Source organism: Acipenser ruthenus, chromosome 26, assembly GCF_902713425.1.
Source record: "Acipenser ruthenus chromosome 26, fAciRut3.2 maternal haplotype, whole genome shotgun sequence".
Lineage (NCBI taxonomy): Eukaryota > Metazoa > Chordata > Actinopteri > Acipenseriformes > Acipenseridae > Acipenser > Acipenser ruthenus.
In genome coordinates this window covers 754,171-776,309 of record NC_081214.1, presented here as the reverse complement: position 1 = coordinate 776,309, position 22,139 = coordinate 754,171, and the positions used below count along the sequence as shown (strand labels likewise).

The window sequence follows — 22,139 nt, the reverse complement described above, 5'->3', positions numbered from 1 at the left end:
AGAGCAGTGCATTTGGAATCCAGGTGGAACGCCCTGAACATTGACCTGGCTGCTCTCTTCATGTCCTGCTTAGAGCTCCAGCTCCGAGACCCACATTAACCCTTTAGATACACTGTGCTCGTGTTACAGCTTTCACAAGGAAACTCTTCTGTACTGTATTAGTGGTTGTGAAGATTGTTAAGGGTGTCTTCAACACACGACTCTGTCGAAAGCCTGCAAATTGTTAAAGCTGCACGTTTCAACAAAGATGCAGAAATGGCTCCTCTCTGTTACTCCCTACTCCCTGCTTTCTGAGCAGTTTGCCCCTATACATTACAACGGAATTGGAATCTCCTCATAGTTTCCACGGATATCTGGAAAACTTCAGCTTGAAGGTGCATCATTTCTGAATTGCAAAATCTTATGTGTGAAGGAGGCAAAGTGAAGCCACATATTGATTGTGTTGACTCTCAAGAACACTGAACCAGAGGAGCGTTTTACATTTCCGATCAATGCAATCCTTTAATTTACACTGAAAGATTCTTTATGGATTCTTTTATTTCAGTCCAATGAATATCATAGTTTAGATTTCAAACACTTGATACAGGCCTTTCTCAGGAATCATCCCAGTGATTCTGCTTTTCATTCCATTTCCAAGGTACAGCAGCATCACTACATGAACAAGTGTTAATGATTAGACGTAATACACACTTTCAGCTGCTATTCACACTGATCAAGCCTCTTGTTGCTGGAGCTCCTATGACATGCTGTTAGACTGCAATTTACTTCTATTAAAAGGAGTGTGCTAACCTCTCCTGAGCTATTGCACGTGCAACCACAAATTGACCTCAATTATTTTCCAAATCTGCCTTCTCTTCTGTGTAGAAAGACATTCTCAGGGGTGCTTCATTGGGCCATTATTTTCTCTATTTCTTATAGGCATATCCTTCACAGACTGTCAATAAGCAGCCTATTAAAGCCTTGAATGTTGAGTGTGTACAAGAGCTGCGCTGATAAACAAGTCACTGTCTACCTTGCATTGAAGGGTTTCTCCCATCCAGAGACTGAAATGCATTCCTGACTTTATTACACACAAGCAGGCTATATTAAACCCTGCATTTGTAAAGCACTGGTTCCAAAACTTTCAGCTGAACCAACCAACCCCTGTGGGTAAGAAATGTCAGCTTTATCTACATATTTAAATATCCTGAAATACAAAATCGTTGTTTTATTTCTATTTTTATTTTATTTTTATTTTAGTTCTGGTTGTTTAAGAGAAGGTTTAGTCGCACGTCTGGAAAGGCAAACAGCGGAAGCTGGTTTTCTTAATTCATTTGAAACATGTCAAGTGTAAAGTCTGCCAGTCTTAGATTAGATTATCGGTTCAGGAGCTAAGTTTGAAACATTACGAATATCCTCCTAAATTCAGTGCGCCCTATCTAACGTGATTACATTTAAAAAATAACCATTTACTTTGGATTACAGCTCAGACGGATTATCCATGGAATAAATGTCACCTTTTTAAGATAACAATTCTGAGCTAAACCCTTTTTTCAACAGGCCGTTTAGGATGTTCATTTTTACATTGAAATGTAATGGTCTGGCTGTTCAATACATTCTTCCTGTACACTGCAGTTTATCAGAAAGTAGATCTTGTTGACTGTCCAGTTTTATCTGTACAGTGTGTATGCAGCAATGAATCCATGACTATACTCCAGGCAAGCTGTCATTTAGAATTGTACCGAATATATTTTGTGGTGCTAAATGATAAGCATTTAATCAAACTATGTAGCAATGACGATAACCCACTTACTCTTATTGCTTCTCAAACTATAAACCATTTGAGATTTAGATGCATTTTTAAGCAGTGATTCGTCATCAGATTCCTTGGTTTCGTCCATTCATTCATCTGTCCAGACTCCTTCTACTGCCCATGGGGAACAGGACAACGCATTGCACAAGCAATCAGGTTAATCTGCACGGCTTTTGGCTTGCAGTAAAGATCATTGGAGGTTGTAGATCTCTTCATATGATTGAATGAGATCCCGTGTTTCCAGTGGTGTCCCGCATCTGTAGGGGTATTGGAATCAAAGCCAGGCCAGGGTTTTAGGGAAGCAGGATAACAGAGTGCTCTTCTGTGAAAAATAATACTACAGCAGGGGTGGCCAACCCTGGTCCTGGAGAGCCACAATCCTGCAGGTGTTCTGGGTATCTTTAAATCATCAATTATTAAAGACCTGGAAAAAATATTAGTGTTGACTAATTAATAAAGTGATTGAGAACCAGAAGACCCTGCGGCTCTCCAGGACCAGGGCTGCCCCCCCCGTGCTATGCTGTCTTGAATTACAGATTGATTTTTGTATGCGTTTTAAGGTTGCATCGCGTTTTATTATATTGTGTAAATATAAATCTAATTACGATAAAGACAATTATATTGCTTGCATGCTCCTCTCGATCTACAGGTGCTTTTTTTAATAAAAAAGAAAAGTTAATTCAGAGCAAATGAAAAAATGCACATATCCACTAATACCACATGTTTTAATTCTTCTTACAGGCCGTGTCTTTTAAACTGCCATCAAGGTCTTATAAGCTTACATGACATTGCAAGATCCACCCAGAGCCCTGCTGTTTTATGCTGACTGGGATGAATGTATTGATCGTGGAAACAGCTAGACATTAATCACGCTATCTGGGTGACACAAGACGTGCTACCACATGAAGCTTGCTTTTAAAACAAATAAGCATGCGTCTCGTTCAATCGCTCCTGGTAATAATCTTTATCTTGAACATGTGTCATCCCTCCATATCCAGCGTTAATAAAGCACTGTGGGGCTCGCGGACCTCAATCGAGGTCATTGTCATGTAGGAGACGGTTTCATAGCACAGGATCGCTAGTGTCTCCATGTTCATTTTAAGCCCGGAAATTGCCATTTTTTTTTAATTTTAAAAAACATGAAAAAACACACATGGAAATGTCTAATTGAATAGGAGAATAAATAAATAAAATTAAAAAGAACATTTTCACTTAATATGACACTCCTATTTTGGTTCAGACACATTCCTGTAAAAAAACAAAACCCTTGGACCCATGGATCGAGAGTTCTAAACGTCACTGGGATGGAGACTGGGGATATATCAGGAATGCTGCTGATTGGTCTATTGAAATATGTGGTCTGAGGCAGCTTTAATAGGAGCGAGTGGGGAGACTTGTCGTATCCGTTTCATTGCATTGCACAATTAAAACAAGGTGAAAGGATACACTAGTAAATGTGTGCTCCCTGTGCAATGTTTTCCTTAAAAAAAAAAAACCTTTTGGTGCTTCTAGTTTATCTGGGGCAATCTCACAGGAGGAGTGAGTGCGTTCCTCAAGTGTCTTGTTTCTTTAGGCAGACATTGAGAGAACTGCCTGGGATGTAAATTGAACCCGGGATGATGGGGACTGTCATCTGAATTAATACCACAAATCAGGCGAAGCGTGACAACATGAATTACGGCGATGCAAATTTAACAGCATGTCAAAAGCGTTTTGCTGAATTGGCGCAGAGCGTTCGGCTGGGGTAACTGTTTAGCAGGTGATTAATAGAAAAACAAAACGAACGCCGGGTGTATTCCTTTCTGTTGTCTTCCAGGGGCAGCTTGACGTCTGTTTACCTGATTGACTGAAATGGCATCTAATTTGATCAGACTGCATCCTTCCCTAGAACACAGAATAAGAATGTCAATATAAATAAAGGTATATGAATGTAAGCGGTTCTAAAGGGGGAAAGATTATTTATATCATGTAATACAATATCAAGGGGATTTGACGCACAAGATTCATGACAGGGGTACCATCATGTGATTATTAGTGGGTCATCACGGCCGGGGGCTTCGACAGGAGCAGAATACAGGGAGCTGACCGCCCTGTCATTACCTCTCCACAGGTCCTGAACGTGAGCTTGCTGGAAGGGGAGACGGTCACTCTGGAGGACCTGGGAGGGCAGGAGCCGGCCGTCCTGGCCAACGAGTCCATCCTGATGAAGGGGCTAGTGGTGCGGAGCTGGAGCAACCAAGTGGCAGTCTGCTTCCAGAGCTTCCAGCTCCCCCACGCTGGGTCCTTTCACTTTCAATACCAAGGTACTGCTTCTGTACACCAGCACGGTTACACAGGCCAGGCAGCAAGGCTTTCTGCAGCCGGAGCTTGCATTACTTCATTTTTCAAAAGAAGGCAGTGTGGTTGATACAAAGATTTCCTTTCAAGCTTGTATGAGAAACCTGTACCAGTCCATGGTAAAAGGACAATGTGGTAAAGCACAGTGGCAGCATGGTAAAGCATGGTAAAAGCATGGGAAGACATGGCAAGCTGCTAAATTGTTATGCATGTTTACCACGGCACAGTAATCTCTGTCAAGGTCACGGTCAGCAAGACAAAGGGACTGATTTGTTGTTCTGTTTACATGCATTTCAGTACACAGCAGCCCCGTTATTCATTTCTCCCCGGTGATTGACAGCGCTAAACTGTAACACGAATTGCTCGGGCTACAACTTTTCAAAATAACGAATCCAAGAATCCTGATGCTTTTTCATTCTGTCACTCTTCGACGAGGGTTTTTAATTACCGAGGCTATCTATCAAACTAGCATTACTGCTTACGTTCCAAGAGTCAGGGGAAACGTGAATGATCCATCTCCACAACAAATCGAATCCAGGCAATTAATAAGGATCCCAGATGGGTCTGCATTGCAAAGCAGCTTGTGATGGACAGCTGCCGTTTAGATTGTTTCAGTACAAAAAGACGAACTGAACTGATTGTTGGACCAGGCCATTCCAAACCCTCTGTTTCAACCTCGTGCTGCTATAAAGCCATATTTCCACATTCTCTTAAATGGCATTGTTTAGGGATAAGAAAAATTGTGTTGTCGAACTGTCTTTTGCTTACGCGAGGGGAGAGCAATAATTAAGCCTCCCTTTGGGCTCTATGCAGTCTCTACACCCCAACCCCCCAACCCCTACGCCCCCCCCCCGCACACGCACACACACACACGCACACACACACACACACACACATACACACACACACACACGCACACACACGCACATGCACTCACACACTCACACTCCGCCAGCTTTTGAGTGCGATCCATGCCCCCAGCATAGTAATTTGACAAGGCGTTCCATTCGACAGCACTCTGCATATCTTCAGAACCTTTAGCCTGGGTTCAGTGGCCTCACTGCTGGATAATGGCATGAGGTTTGGTCATTGCTGCCAAGCATGCTGAGCCATGCATCTCACTGACCTACATGCAGTATTACCCAGCAGCGACTCGGAATGGTTTAAAAACTTCACAATAAAAAGAAGCCTAAGGAAAATGTGTTTTTTTATTTGACTTGTCTTTTCTTGTTTTGAGACAGTCTGGTATATTACTGATATTTCTTGGCACAGACGAGAGCAGGTTTTCAGGAATATTGCTGCAATCTTTAGTAAATGTGGTCTTTTTAAATATACACCACTCGTGTGGTTTGATGTCTATGTATTATTATCATGTAATGTAAAGGCTACCTCATCTTGTTTGCAGTGTTACAGATACAGCCTTGCAGATACATTATTAGCCCTGTATCGTTCAAATCAGGCTCTACTCCAGGGCACCTTTAGGCTTTATTGTTATCACAGTCACCCCTAGATGACAATAAAATCTATTCATTATGTCATGATTTTTCATGAGTTATCGTCTGTGTATTTATCACTGCAGAGAAAATGTGGAGGAGTAATTGCAAGTAATAGCAACAGAATATGCAAGTATGCATTAAAACTAAAATATTCAGTATGACACGCAGGGACCTAATAGGGTTTTATTACCACGTTTATATAGTAACTGGAACCGCGTCCGCTCACTCTTAAAGACTCTTGAGTGAGTATCCAGCAGGACTCACAGTCTCACTGATTTAGCGGATGTTTTATGGCAGGGCCGGGTTGTCGCAGGTCACTCATCTCCAGGTTTCTCTCATCCTTTTATCCAGGCTGGGGACCTGCTGTGTCTCTTTAATTTGAGTGCCGGCTTTATGGAGTTCAAGTACGTTTGCTACAATAGCAAAAACCAAACTTTTAAGATAACTTTTATTTCAGAACTCAAAGCAAAACGTTGAACCCCGCTGTACCCCCAATAATAAAGTCTCTGCAAACGTTGTTTTTTGCAGTTTATAAAGTGCTCCACGATGCCTTGTCGGTATATTTCACATACTCTGTTAAGCATCCACAAAGTGTCGATTAAGTATTTATATATTACTCCTTGTGGGCGTTGAAGGGTTTAAGCTAACTTTATGAACTCCAGAACTAGAGATGAAAGTTACACTCGCTGTAAACCAGTCCATCTGGACATAAACAGCATGTGTACAGGGTACGGAATGCCCCACTAAAGGGACTGGTTGCCACAGCAAGCAGATTCTTTATATCTTGATGGACTGGTTTTTAACTACCGGAGCACACACATGTTGAGCCAAAGCGAATGTTTTCATTGCTAACGTGGGACTTGCCAGAGATCCAGGTGTTTAGCTGTCAAGAGTGGTTCAGAAACAAACCCGAATCTCTTTGCAAAGGAGCCTCGTCTTGTCCTTTGATCACTATTCCCTGTGTAGCTCATTAGGAAGCGGCTGATGTTGACGGTAGGAGTGGGAGCGTTTTGGCTCCGAGAGATTGGAATGCTCACGTACAGGATACATGATAAACGATGCAAAGGGAGAGCTAAAAAAAAGTCTACCTGTTCCTGGGAGGACTGAAGGTCTTCGCTAATTACCAGGCTTCTTGAGTTGACAGCAAGGCGGCTGGTATTCGTAGAGAGAGAGGCTTGTAGTATCAGCCTAGTACTCAGTCCTGCTGTGGAACGGTTTATATGTGCAATAGGGCTACACCTAACTGTACAGCATCAATGTGCATGTAATTACATTGTAATAACAGGGTAACTACCAATGGTTCAAGCTATTGCATTGTAAATATTGTGAAAATACATGGAAATGTTCTTTCATTGATAAAATACATGCAGGCTTTAGCAGTGTTTAATGATGTTGATCAAGGGAAGTCCATCTGATGATTGATACTCTTTCATGGCGTATAAACTGTTATTGCAACTGTTATTGCTAAAGAAATTGCGTGGTGTATGGAACACATTTGCAATCTTGCAGTTAAAACGGGTTCTGGCCCCAGCAGGGCTCATTCAACCAGAGCAGCAGTTCTTTATGAGCTTGCGTTAAGGATGGCAGTATAACATATATATTGTGTCTTATTTCATAGGAAATATAATATCACTTAAATGTATCTTGATGGCACAAGCATTTTTCTACCGCGGCTTTTCTGAGATGCCAACGCCACTTCTTACAGAATCTGATTTTCCTTTCAAGTACTGAGCTGTGCTGACTGGGCCCAGCCTTGATTAGCATCTGAGAGCTGACATAATCAGGCTCCGAGGTGTGATGGCTACATGCAGTAGATAACTCCTATCTGTCTCTGTGTGGGGGAGAAAGAACTTGTGGTTAGAGGGCAGCAAAGAACTGACCGCTTCCATTGAGATTGCCTCACGTACATCTGTAATCCCCTCCCATGCCACTTCATAGCTGCAACACGTCAGTTAAAGTCTTCAACATGACCCGTATAGAGATCCAGGAATGACAACGCTATGCTGTAGTGTAGAGATGTGTTATCAAATGCCTCTTTCATTGTGATTTGGGAGCAAAACCATTTTTTAACATTTGGCTTTGATGAAATGGATCCGTTGAGTAAAGTTGGTCATATGTACAGTAGCTATATCTTTCCATACAACAGATCAAATATATTCCTGGGACAAAACACTGAAGAGACCCCTGTCTGTATGTGAAAGAAATGTGGGGTAGCTGATAACTAATGCAAATTACTCCCTGAGAAGACATTGAAATGCTTATAATATACAGCAGGGCCAGAGAGTCGCTGTGGTGCAATATGAGTTTGTGATTAGCTGAATAGCAATCCATTAAAACCCCCTTTGTTGGTTCGCAAGAAACCCTCCTGTCTCTCCAGCTCTTTCATCTCTGTAATAGCTTCTGTGCTGAGATGGGATGAAATGCGAAAGCAATACTGTAGGACTGCTCCAGCTCTTGGCATCCATAGAAATACCGTAGTCCCGTATGATTTAGCATGCAAGGCCCGCTACAGTTAGTCAAGAAAGAATTTTGTCGGAGAAACTATTTGTCAATGTCAATTGGTATACAAAAAGTGCTTCCTGGTCCTCAGCAAGACAAACTGCGCTGCGTTAGGTATCTCCTCTAAGCAGTCTAGGAAACAGGGCGTCTTTCATTGATTTGTCATTCTTTCGAGGCACCAGGTATCAGTTTTGATTTTCAGTGCAATGTTGCTCAAGGATTCTTTTCCACATTGTATCAGTGAGCTGAGCCAGGTGGAAGAAAGGCACTCGGAAGACTATCCCAGCCGAAGCTTTAGAAGTAATGGAGAATGATAGGAGGTTGAAACCCTTTGGAAATGTGTTGAACCTCAGTGTGAATCAAGGACAGCCTCCTGCTACCTTTCCATCCCGCTGTGTCACAGAAACAGGGGATCGATCGCTCCATTACCAGAGTCTCTGCAGGCGCGAGAAAGTTGGGTCTGGTCTCCTTTACACCCAACTTTGATATAATCAGGTCAAATTTCTTTCTTTCGTTGCTTACTAAATACTCAAAAACACAATTTGTTTCAAGAGAAGTCTATTTGTAATCCTGTCCTTTGCACAGTACAGTACAGCGCTGTGAAGCCGTGAGATTTAATTAGCTTCAATTATCCTAATCTACCTTGCCAGCAATCAATATCACATTATTATGAGGTTAACTCCTTCATTATGGTAAACAATAAAAACAGTAATTGCATGGGAATTGCTTTTAACCAGCAGGTTTTCGAAGATGAGATTTGCTCTGATAATGTTATTGTCAAATTAAAATGAGAATCACTGTAAAAAAAACAAATACCAAAAAATAAACATCATGAAAAAAAATAAGGACAAATGTAGGACACTTTAAAAGCTACTCCCTGAATTCCCAAGAAACAATAAACCTTTAAACGCGATGGCTTCTTCCGGAAAGAATTTCTGAAGTTTTAGAAATGACCACTAGAGGTGTGCAACTGTCATTTCTATCCCCTGTGCAGGTGTGTCAACTTTGAGTTAGCAAATGAAAAATCTCTATACAAGATCAGTTTCGCACTTCAAACCAGCTTCTAGAATCTTTCTCGGTGGTTGAAAAAGGATGTTTTTGCTGGAATAGTTAGTAAGCTTGATACAATCTAAACAGGAACAGCAATAGAGAATGAAAGAGAGCACACACAGCGGACTATGTAACAGATAACAAATGAAATATAAAGCATCCCTGTAACTCTTTCAGCGCTGCAAACCCTTATAGCCGACGCAGGAGCAGTAAAAGAGGCTTGGTGGCTCCTGAACAAAGTGAAGAAATAGCTGAAAGTCGGTCGGAAGCTGAACGATGGCAGAGACAAGTCGCCTGTCTCTGTGGTGGAGTGTCACTGTCACTCACGATCACTGCGCACTCATGACAGAAGCATCTGTTCATGTCCCCGCCGGTGTCATCCTCAATATCAGCTCTCCAGGGTGGAAGCCTCGCCTGCTGGAGACCTATTGATTTCACTGAGGCTCCTCTTCAGAACATTTAGCAGGGAGGGTTCGAAGGAGGATTTCCTTTGACATGTGTGGATGGATGTTAAGTATGGATTAGGAGCACGTTCACCAATACACCACCAAAACAAGTTCCATGTTAGGAAGTTGGAACTGTTGCATAATCATATCCACTTTGTTTCTATAATGTCTCGTGATCTGATTATCGTCCTTAAAAAAAACAAAATCTTACCAAACTCCAGCTAGCATTTTCACTTACTGTACATTAAAAGGATGATGTTTCTGGATCCGTTGCCAGTTATTCGCCAGCAGGATTGCCCCTGGAAGCTATAAAGATTCAGATGCCTGCCACGGGACGTGATTAGAACATGCTGTAGCTACAGCACACCATGATTAGAGCATGCTGTAGCTACAGCACATCATGATTAGAGCATGCTGTAGCTACAGCACATCATGATTAGAGCATGCTGTAGCTACAGCACATCATGATTAGAGCATGCTGTAGCTACAGCACATCATGATTAGAGCATGCTGTAGCTACAGCACATCAAGTTTAGTAAATGAACATCTGGCAGGGTGCTTGTTTAGAGCCCCTCTCGCATCTCTTCAGCTTGCAGCTCACAAAGCTGGCTATTGAAGCCACTGCACGTTTGCTACTCTGTATCGGGTCTCAGTCGAGTCTACAGGCTTCCCATCTGATCTGCTTTCATTAAAAACAAAGAAAACAACCAAAACAACAACAGTGCAAACGTCCCGCTCCTGCAACGGTGTGTTCATGAGAACACAGCAGATGACGATCCGTGCGGCGGAATGCTTTTTAAGAAATGTAATGAACGACTGACAGGGGGGTGACGGGGGAGGGGGGGGGGGACGACTAAATCTGTGAAAATAACAGTTACCCCAAGGCACGTCTGAAAAAGAGTGAGGCTTATAACAACTGTGAATCTCCTCCGGGGAGCTGACAAACGCAATCCGAAGGATAAAGGTAATTTAAAGAGTGTTAGTGCTGTATTTATCTTCCATTAGGTAAAGGTTGTTCTGAAATCCAGGGGGTTTTATGCCTAGTACTTGGCTGTGTTGCTTATTGACTTCCTTAGCTGATAATGACAATTTCACACTTTCACCTTGTGACTTGCAATGAAGATCATCTAGGAACTTGCAAATGTTACATGTTTAAACAGCAATGCTCTGACGTTACTACATATAAAACACTCGTGCTGCAGCCAAATAGAAATACAGTATAATGTGGAATGAAAGACTATACATAAATAGACTGTAATGATAGCCCTATACGATCAGGAGTGCCTTTAATAGAAATACTGGAAGCATAACAGGATACCGTTTGTATAAGTGCCGGATCCACTATCAGCAGTGACTCAGTTATTACTGAGGTGAGTTCCCGAGGGGCTCACCTAGTGCAGGCACTACCGCCTGGTGTGCAGGACGAGTCATACAGTGAGGGAATCATTGCAATCAGGGCAGCAGTGTGGAGTAGTGGTTAGGGCTCTGGACTCTTGACCGGAGGGTCGTGGGTTCAATCCCTGGTAGGGGACACTGCTGCTGTACCCTTGAGCAAGGTACTTTACCTAGATTGCTCCAGTAAAAACCCAACTGTATAAATGGGTAATTGTATGTAAAAATAATGTGATATCTTGTAACCATTGTAAGTCGCCCTGGATAAGGGCGTCTGCTAAGAAATAAATAATAATAATAATAATAATAATTGCAGGTGTCTGACTGTGCCAAGATGCATTGATCCTGACGCTCCCGAGGGTTGGGGAGGTAAAACCAATTTAAAAAATGCAATGTTATTGACACCCAAGTGACTACTGTGAATAAGAGGGTGTTAGATGTTGCAATGGGAATAGCCTTTGAATTGAAACACCAGAAGGTTTTGCAAGTCTTCTGTGCATAGCTGTGAACAAGTGTCTTTAGAACCAGCCTGTGTATGCATTTAACACACGACAAGCGCCAGCTTGTCATGGTCATCTCTACATCTCTGGCTATTAAATACTAATATACCATTCTCCTGTCTGCTTCCTTCTGATGGCATTATCACTGTAGTGTATACACTGTATGCAAGCAAGGATATCAATTATCTATTCAATTCGATCATTAACTAATTAATGACTGCTGTCGAAACATCATGGAGTGCTTAATGTTTGTCTATTGAGATCTTAATTCTGAAAAACCTCTTATATTTCACACATGTATGCACACATGTGCACACCAACTATCGCTGATTTGTCTTTGTGGATTTGTATTATGCAAGTCTGAACTTTTCTCATTTGAAGTTTTCCAAAATAAGCCAATACAAATTCTAAAGAGCAGTTTTCTATGGTAATTCATTCTGTGGGCCATCTCCTGGGTTTTTCAGAGAGAGAGAGAGAGAGAGAGAGAGAGAGAGAGAGAGAGGTCCTCAATGGTACTCTGTTCTGATAGTACAAACCCATCTTCCAGAGTCTGTTGCTTTATTTATTTTTTTCAATGTGCATTTATAGAGCAGCTAAAGGCTTTAAAGAAACACATCAACGCATTTTCTAGAGGTCTCTCGGAGAGCGATCATCACTTATACAGAGTGCTGATTAAGTCAACCGACCGCTTGTAACGAAGCTCTGCAGGCTGGAAGACGTCTATAAGCGTAATTGCATTGAATGTAAAGAATGGGGTTTGCATCATAATGACAACGGATAATGCAGAATGCAGAGTTTCAATTGAAGAGGAGCTGTGAAGCTGATGGATTAGCAGAGCGTTGGCTGAGTTTCCTTTCCCACTGGGACCCATTTTCAGAAGCACCGGAGTGTCAAGTAACAGAAAATCATTCCCAATCCCTTTCTGAATCTGCAAGTCATTAAGGAGCTCTGGAAGAGGCTACCTGACACAAACTCTCAGTCTCTCATTAGCTAACCTGAACCAATAGTTCATTATCGCCGGTGTGCTAATGCGATCAGCTTGGAACATAGACATTTCAGTCAGCTGTGGGCTCAGCGGGGGGCAGTTTAAAACATCAGGATACTTGCTATATAATTGAAATTCCCTAAAAACATTATATATTTGACTGGGGTTTTATTCAGGTCACAGACGAGTGACAATTCAGTGTGGCAATTTCAGTAAAAATCACATTAGAGAGAGACGATAGCTCTGTCAAGAGTGATGGCTTTGTGACTGTGACACCTCCTGTTGGAGATTCTCTTTACTGACATCTAATCCTCTGACAGCTCAGGCTATAAGTTCAACGACTGTGTCGCCTGCATTTAAAGAAGCTACACTTCACAGGTTCCCAGAAATAAACTTGTCTGCATTCCTTTCACCACCCCTAGAGCATTCTGAGGTCTCCTGCCATTAGAAAACAGGAAACCAAGTCATTAAAACCAGGATCAATTGTACCTACTTCAGCTTAACCCCTAAGCATCTGCTAACCGTGCTAACTGCTCGGTCATTTGTCACAGAAACCAGACCATGCAAAACCTTTCCCTGTTTTAAACGAATTATTTGAATTGCACACTTTAAAACCTGTTCATTATGAATGCATGTCGATTGAGGGTGCAGGGAAAGCGATTTTGGAACAGGGTTTGACTTGGTGTGAATTCAATAGGAAATCAATATGGATAACCAATTTGAATTATTGACACTTACAGTTCTGGCTAACGCAGCAGCCTTTCACCTTCTGGGATTGAATCCCCATTAGTAAAATGCACATTACATTACAAAACAGCAAACAATTCAGCACTGACTGTAAAACAGAAGGCAGGTATTGAATAAGAAAAAAAACACACGGTCCCTGTGGACCAGGGTAGGCTTGAGGCAACTCAAAGGGCAATGTGAAGAATCACTGATACAGCTGTAAAAAAAACAAAACTATATCACTTGTGTTGAGTGCCACAGGAGCTGCTGTAACAGTTACAGCTCCCTTAATGCAATTACTTTTACATAAATATGAAGTATTATTTGTATGGCAGAGAATACGCATCATTTTAATGATTGTGCACATCGGGCAATTTCACAGGAATGAAAGGCACCACTTTGCTCACCTTACCTACTTCAACTGTGCTCCTCAGAGCTCTTCTGCAAAGCACTGTTAGAAAGCAAGCACAGCAGTGTATTGCACACCGCCCTGATTGAAAATCACTGCCGTTTCAGCAGGACACGGTCAGCTCGCCGCTCTTTCTTCATTGCACAATTTATAAATCATTTTTGCTAGTCCAAATGCTTGAAAGTCATCGAGATTCAAGGATTGATTGATACACCTTACGCTGAAAAAAAAAAAATACTATAAGGCTGTATATGGGTAATGCTTTTCATTTAGAAAAGTTCTACTTAATCTTTTTAATTAGGACCTTAGGACCTAATTACATTTTGAAAAAAGTGAACTTGCCCGAAATGAATTATTTCAGTAATTTCTTCTACTTTAATATAAGTGACATAATTTAATTTAATTTAAACAAAGTAATTATTTCATGTTCTGTTCTGGAATCAAGTACTAATTAAAAAACTAAATTATTAAATGAATGTGGGCAAGTAATTAAAGTTAAGATACATGCTATTTTATTATAGCTAATAAGTGATATTTCATTATAAATTGATACTTTGTATTAGTTCTCTATTATCTCTACTAAAGAACTAATACTACGCGGCGATCTGATTCAAACATTCAAAATCCTAAAAGTTATAGACAATGTCGACCCAGGGGACTTCTTTGACCTGAAAAAAGAAACAAGGACCAGGGGTCACAAATGGAGATTAGATAAAGGGGCATTCAGAACAGAAAATAGGAGGCACTTTTTTACACAGAGAATTGTGAGGGTCTAGAACCAACTCCCCAGTAATGTTGTTGAAGCTGACACCCTGGGATCCTTCAAGAAGCTGCTTGATGAGATTCTGGGGTCAATAAGCTACTAACAACCAAACGAGCAAGTTGGGCTGAATGGCCTCCTCTCGTTTGTAAACTTTCTTATGTTCTTATATTCTTAATATGAAGACGAGCCTTGACCCCTAAGATATGGCAGAGCTTGTTGAATATAAAATAATGCACTATAGTGGTAAGAGGAGCCAATCTAAATAAAATGATTGTCAATCTACTGCATGGTTGATGCAGCCCATGCTGTGTTTAATAGAAATGGGTATTTCTTTTCAAGATGTTATATAAACTGATGAAGTCTTGCTAATATCTATAAGCAGATTTCATTTGCAAGCATTACATGCAAATCTGAAATAACGGGGGTACTTTACATGGATGCTATTATGTAATAAAATGTAATATGATAGGCATTATAAAACTAATGGGACTAGTGATGATTAAAGTTCTAATTAAGAAAAACTTTCCCTTCGTGTGGCATCTCTTAATTGATGTGTCATCCAGGCAGTGGAAATGGTAAAGCTTGTAGTCTTATGAAATGATATAGACTGTTATTTCCTTAGAGCCTCAGTAACAGTCTTTCAAAGCTGAAATCTGAAAGCTTTACTTAATTATAAATGTCAGCATGACTTTTTCTATTAATACCATTTTTGGTGCTTAATAATAATTGCTACAGCAGCACAAAGGACAAAGAAATAAATGAGTTTTCTTATTCTGAGGAATACAAGTTTTGAACAGAGAATGATAAACCTTGGACATTTTGTAAAATTTAAATTAACATTCAAATGTCGTTTATATAGAGTCAAAGGGAAGTTAATTAGTGTTGATTAATATTATTTTGGTTGGCTGAAATTTTGGTATTTGAAATGGGCTCATTGTATTTTACTGTTGTTAATTCCTGCTCAGTTATATCTGAAAGTCTATGTAGCTCTGTCTGATCTGAGCTCTGTTGCTTGCATTGCACAGGCAGGCAGATCTGAATTGGCATGAAATTTCATCTAAAATTGAGCTAAACATCCCATCTGCCTGTGTCCTTGTAACCTGAGCTGTGCCAATCTATTATTTACAATGAGGCCTGATGAGTCCAGTGCAAACAAATTCCCTCTCCCTATTTTATAATTGATGTCTCAGCAAAAAAAGGAGATGCATTTTTCACGGGGTCATTTAAAATGCATGAGATTTAATAGACAATTCATTTGTGTAAATGAGTTTAGCATGACCCTGCTGAAAATCCACTCTCTATATCTATTGCCTTCCTGCTGGATTCTCAGTTGTTATAGATACAAATAGGTTACAGTAGCCCCGGGCAGATCAGTGCTGGAACTGGAATTTGCAATAGTGTGTTCTCCTTGAGTGAGCAGAATTTATGGATCACAATGCAAAAGCCTGTGAATTATTGTACTGGTGGCTTCAATTAATTCAAATCTTTTGCATGGATTTACCAAACAAAATCCTAATGAAGGGTATGCAAGTTGAAAGTAGACTTGCAGGGGAGTAAATGTAGCCTTCCAACAGAATCAAATCCAGTTAGACGCAGGGTTCCAAACCCCAAGCCCTAATTGTTAGATTTATTCTGCTGCTTGCCTAATTTACAGTACTTGCAAGTCTTTCTCGCCATTGCTCCAGTGAAACATTGCGCTTAAACAAAGATCAATAGCGCTATACTTCAAAAACAAATGAAGCTAGGAGAGCTTTACTACCGCGTCTCTGTGATGTATTGATATTTATATGGTTGGGTTAAACACTCAATTGAAATAGTCAACTGTTCAATAAACGCTATTAAAGATATAAGTGTGGACCTCTACAAATACTTTGTAATGAAGGACTAGCGGGCAGATTGTACCTATCTGGAATGCACACACTCTGCTGTAATGCTACTCACTGCCTGCCTAAGAAGGGGGCCAGTGACTGCTCTGCTCTGCAACAAGCCTTCCTTTAGATTGCATGGTTAAGAATGAAATGGAACTCCCTGGTGCATGTCTAGCGGTCATGCTATTGAATGACCAGATCCTGTATGGAATGGACAGAATGACATGCACAAGGTGAGTAATAAGTGGCATTAACATGCATATTTAATTCAATGTGTTGCATTTACAACGCTGCAAACCAATGGATGCTTTTACACTGTGCTTTCCTGAATGTCTCGGGTTTGAGCTCATCTGCCTGGCGCTTGATTTCCACACCAGCATTCTGGAAGATATCTTAACTGTGGGATTGGCTCGATCAGCCGATGGCAGCCCTACCCCACCCCCGGGTGTGATCTCTCCTACACACGAGAGGCTCTCTGCTCTACAATTAACAGGAGACATGACAAATAAAACACTCTTGTACTATGCATACCCCTGCAGAGAAGCGCAGGGTGAGCTGGCACGAGAGAATAAAGTGGACTGAGCCAGCGGGCAGCACCGCTCAGCGGGAAGAAGGCAGCCTGAGTTAGTATCAGCTGCAATGAAGAAGAAGAACCCTCTCTTCAGATGAATAGATTGAAACCAAACACAGTCCTGAACTGCTTTGGGAATCTATAATGCAGGTGGCTTTGAGGGATGGCTTGCGTGCAGAATACTGGCTCCCTTGTTCTATCCAGGTACAATTATAAGACCACAAGAATATACTGAAATACCATCAGAGACTGGGAGTCCACAGTTCAGTACATGAGCGTAGAGCAGTGTCTCAGAGTCAGTAAATATTATTATCATGATTATCCTGCAGAGTTTTTGATGGGGCTAGTCTAATGCCTATATAACTCTCTGGGTTAATTACTTGGATTCCCTTGCAGTTATTTGGCCAGGGAAGGACCCATTAAATTAGATGGGCCGTGCATATGCTCGCCATCACATAATGACATTACAGGGATGGAACTGCTCTGGGAGTGATGAAGAAGTCCTCCCTCTCATCTCTGTCTCTCACTAGGCAGAATCAAGCTGAACCACCTACTGCTAAGTTATTAGTTACGGTGCGATGCCCGTGATCTAGAGGAGGAGAAGGGAGAAGAAGAGGGATACACATGGCTGGAACATCGCAAATACATTGCATCGCTTTCCTTTCAGGGAGGAAATAATGTAGGACATCAAATTAGCATCTGTTGCCGCCGCGCCGACCCACTGTAAGCTAATTTCCTGACTCCAGTCGCTACGGCACCATTACGCGGAATAGCAAAACAACAGCGTTTTTATGAGCAATAAAGTTGTAAGAAAACAGCGACGTGGTGAAACTCAAATGACTGTGATTTAACACCCTTGGGATCAGCTTCACATAAAAGCAGCCTAGAGGGCCCTCCTCTGTGTTAGTATAATTGAAACTGATAATAATGTTAGAATAACAACCCTGAGTGCTGGCCAGGGTCCCGCTGCTCTCTGAGGATAGTAATAAACTAGAAATAAAATCAATGGCTGAAGGGGCGGTGTCCGTGCGGACTTGTCAGAGCTCTTTCATTTTGTTGGTGAAATTAGTTCCTGCAGAAACTCATTGTTCTGTGCCTTGATATTTTTATTTAAAACCATCCCTGAGTGAGTCTGGGACAGTGATTACACTGTAATAACCCTTCAATACTGAAACAAAGCAGTAAAAATGGGCTTGGTACAGCTCCTTGTACAGGACATTAATAACAATGCATTGATAAAGCACAAACTAGGAGCGAAGCCATTTCTAGAAATGGTGTTGATATTGTCAGGTTAATAAAGAGGATCATAGCGTTTGAAACATTTTCTGTGACAGGAGCCTCGGAGGGGAAGGCCTCGCACCGCTGCGGCTCGGAAACATATTTTATGGTTCCCATTAGGTAGGCGGTGGGGCTAATTTATCATCCTGTAAAACTAATGAGCGCTACCATGCAACCCACACGGCAACATGCAATTGAGGAGAGAGCTGGGACAATGTGCTACAATGTGTTCCAGCTAATTAATCTGCGTTCTTGCACACTGACTTCTTGATGGTTCTCTCTGGGTCACGCACCCGTACATTAGCTAGGCTTGGAAACACGGGAGAGTGTGTTTGGAAAGAACAAAGCAACCCTGCGGAGGCCACCCCCTTCTTAAATATACAGCCTGCAGAAAATGGGACATAAAAGGTAGCAACAAAGCCGGCAATTTACTTCCACTTAGAACTTCTTAAAGTGCAAAGATAACGACCCCTCTACCTTTGCCAACCGATCCACAGATCATTGACGCATTTGTGGCTGCCAAGCTGACGTTCATTGTTTAGAAAATGGCGTATCTTTAATTCTCGGAACCCTAGGGTTTCTCAAATTTCAGAACGGGAAGCATAATCATACTGCGTGAATGTAGAACACCTCAAAGCTCACAGGGATGGGTACCTGTGAAACAAGGAGGATGCCTCAGCTCTCCATGGACCTGGTAGTGCCAATCACAGTTCTGAGGTACAACTGCACGCAACTAAGTCAAGTAAACAAATGTTTCAGCTAGTGCCTTCTGCAGTGTACTGTACTGAGAGAGGCACTGATGGATACGCTTGGATACTTCACTTAGTTTCTATCCTGTTGTCGGCCAGGGCGTGAGAGCAGTTCAGTGACCATGGCTAATCTCAAAATGACCGTGGTAAACTCCTGTAAGGGTAGGCATGTCCAGTGCCAGCTCTAGCCCCTTTTGGATTTCCACAAGAGTGTAAGCCCTCCTCTCTCTGTCTCCAGCGTACATGCTGAGCTGTGGATTTCCCCAGAGACCGGCCTACGGGGATGTGACGGTCAGCAGCCTCCACCCTGGAGGAGAGGCCTATTTCTACTGTTACACAGGCTACCAGCTCCAGGGCAAGTCCACACTCACCTGCCTCAACGCTACCACCCCCCTCTGGAGTGGCAAGGAACCGCAGTGTCTGGGCAAGTAGACTTTCTGTTTGTTGCTGTCAAAGGCTGAGCCACTTTTTCTCATTTTGCAGTGGCTTCACTAGGGGATCATAGGAAAGAATCAAACATTTTAATCGTAAGATATAAAGGGCAAGGTTCTCACAAATCTGTGTATTCTTTTTTTCGAAATTGATTTTGTTGTAATGAATAGAGATTTATAGAGAGTAGCGAGTATCAAAACGTTTCAGTTAAATCCCAGATCTAGTTAAGGCTGCTGAGATTATGGTTCCATAGGATGTCTCCATCAAAATGCCTTCAGGATATTCCCAGAAGAAACCTGGATAGACTAGGGTGGTGGAGAGAACATTTCCTACGACTCATTCCCAAACCCCATTGCCTGTTTCTGCTTTAGGAATCTAATGTCCTAGAAGAGAAAGCATTGCCAGGGTGCCACACGTTCAAGCTCTGTTTCTAATGTCTCTTCCTCTGCTGCAGCTGCCTGCGGAGGAGTCATCAGGAACGCGACGGTGGGCCGGATTGTGTCTCCTGGCTTCCCCGGGAACTACAGCAACAATCTGACCTGCCACTGGGTGATTGAGGCTCCGGACGGAGAGAGACTGCACATCCACTTTGAGAAGGTCGCCCTGGCAGAGGATGACGACAGGTAGCATTCAGTATAGATTGTGCTGAACGTTGCCCAGTGAATTAAAATAAACTAGCTTGTGTGTGTGTGTGTGCGTACGTGTGTGTGTGTGTGTCACCTCCCAGCTGTTCACAGGAGCTTCATTTTGAGACTGGAATTTCTGGAATAGAATTCTTTATAGAACACTCATTGTTCAGACAAAGGGCAGAATTCTCAAAGCCTGATCTTTCATTATTGGAATGATTTCTTCAGTTACAGTACTGTAGCAGCATGACTTACAAGCTTCTTCTAGATGATTTGGAGTAAGAAAAATCTTTGACTTGAGGGGCAGCACACCATGAAGTGAGAATACTCCCTGATAATAAAGATGTTTACTGCGTGCTGCTGCCCGTGGCTTGAATTAAATCAAAATGATGGAGCCACCACAGCCCTTATAAAGCATTGCTGTGGCCGCATCATAATGGGGTTTTGAATTCAGGCATCATTATGCCCCTGTCTGTCATTGTAAGTTCCCACATGAGAATCTTGGGTGAGCAGAATTTGATGATTGACTGTAGAAGGTCTTAAATAACAATATTTATTTTGAACCAGCAGGGAGGATTCTTCCTTTAGTCATAAATGCAAACGTGTAGCCTGGAGGAACCTGAAGTTCTGACAATCCACATTTCTCATATCTGCTCAACAAAATCCCACACAGTACCTCTAATAAGGCAATGGTACCAATTTGAATGTTCTGTGGTGATCAATCAATCAATCAATCTTTATTTTATATATCGCCTTTCATAGTGGACCACCACCACAAAGCGCTTTACAAGATAGTGAGGAACAATACTTAATACAGGGCTAGGATGTGAATTGTAGACATTATGGATGTGTGTGTCATACAGAATCATACGAATAAGATGGAGTGAAAAACCTGAAATAGCAATTTTAGACAGCAGCTAATAACAGCTCAGGCTTAAAGAGCAATGAAAGCAAGAGAGAACAAGTGGTTCTTGAGATGATGACATGTTCCTCTCACACTGAAGACTTGAAGGCATTTCTTCACATTGTGGTTAAATCTGCATTAAAAACAGGCATGATTGGAAATGCTTTGCTACTGTAACCTACAGTGCTGTATGCCAACGATAATGCTGACCCCTGCGGGAGACAAGAAGTATTTACAATATAATACTTTTTGCCCATCAGATCTGATCCTTTTTGTATAGTGGCTGAGATACTCGCTTGGGATATCCTACTATAACTCTGGGTCATTCCATGCTTCAGCTATTGGGATGGTTAAATGACTGCGTTGTTGCCTTGTGTTTGCAACTGGACGAAGAGCCGGGCTCCCCTGCATTCGTAATTATAGAGCTCTCAACCTCACCTCATCCCACCAACAGGGGGCAGAATCCGCAATGGCAGCACATCACACAACACTGTCCGACACGCGTTTAACACGTCTCTTCTCTCATCTTTCAGACTCTTAATCAAAAACGGGGACAACATCGACTCTCCTCCGGTTTACGACTCCTATGAAGTGGAATACCTGCCTATCGAGGGGCTGGTGAGCGGAGAGAGACACTTCTTCATAGAGCTCACTACCGACGGCTCTGTAGCCTCCACCGGCGTGGCTCTGAGATACGAAGGTGCTTATCAGCTCATGCGCTGCTGTTGGAATAACAAAAAACGGGGAGGCGATTGAAAACCTAGTTTGAGAAACATATTAAGTGTGTGTTCAACTCCTCTGAGACACACAGTGATGCAAAGGCGGGATTTGTGAGGGGTCTCTTCACTGCATGTGCGCACATGTGACTGGAGGGAGGGTCTCCTAAACAGGGCTTCATTCTGCTCGCAAATGACCTGGGGGGGCTCCAAGTATAGTGGCTGCCTGAGAGCAAAAGGACCCCCACACCCAGTAGCTGGTGAAATATCAGGCTTGTTACAGGTACTGGGAGATACAAACTCATACAGAGCCTTGAAAATGTAGATGCTTTATTATTATTTTAAAGCCATGTTCTTTTACAGCGATTTGGTTCTACCTAATGCATTACAAACCCTTTCATTCATGTCACAAAAGGAGTACAAAGGCAATCGGTTAAAAGCAGACGCGTTGACATGCCCTTGCAGCTGGCTTCAGGCACTGCTGTGTCTCAGAAAGGCTTATTGAAGTTTGCCTCGGGCTCTTCTCCTGACTTTATTGCTTGGACCCTTGCCGGAAGCCCCCGATGAAATCGCACGGAAAGATTAATTCCACTTTTGTGT

At 42.1% G+C, this 22,139-nt stretch overlaps 1 protein-coding gene across 3 annotated transcripts in view; it reads left to right on the top strand.

Moving 5' to 3' along the window:
• Positions 1–22,139, top strand: part of LOC117962445 (seizure protein 6 homolog) — a 129,153-nt gene that overhangs the window by 85,106 nt on the left and 21,908 nt on the right. For all 3 annotated transcript variants that reach the window (XR_004660706.2, XM_034902830.2, XM_034048666.3), the window contains exons 4-7: positions 3,903–4,095; positions 19,100–19,285; positions 19,748–19,916; positions 21,357–21,523. Coding sequence is in view for 2 of the 3 variants with exons in the window: in XM_034902830.2 (XP_034758721.2) it covers positions 3,903–4,095; positions 19,100–19,285; positions 19,748–19,916; positions 21,357–21,523 (715 nt within the window). In the remaining variant the exon portion in view is untranslated. The remainder of the gene's footprint in view (positions 1–3,902; positions 4,096–19,099; positions 19,286–19,747; positions 19,917–21,356; positions 21,524–22,139) is intronic.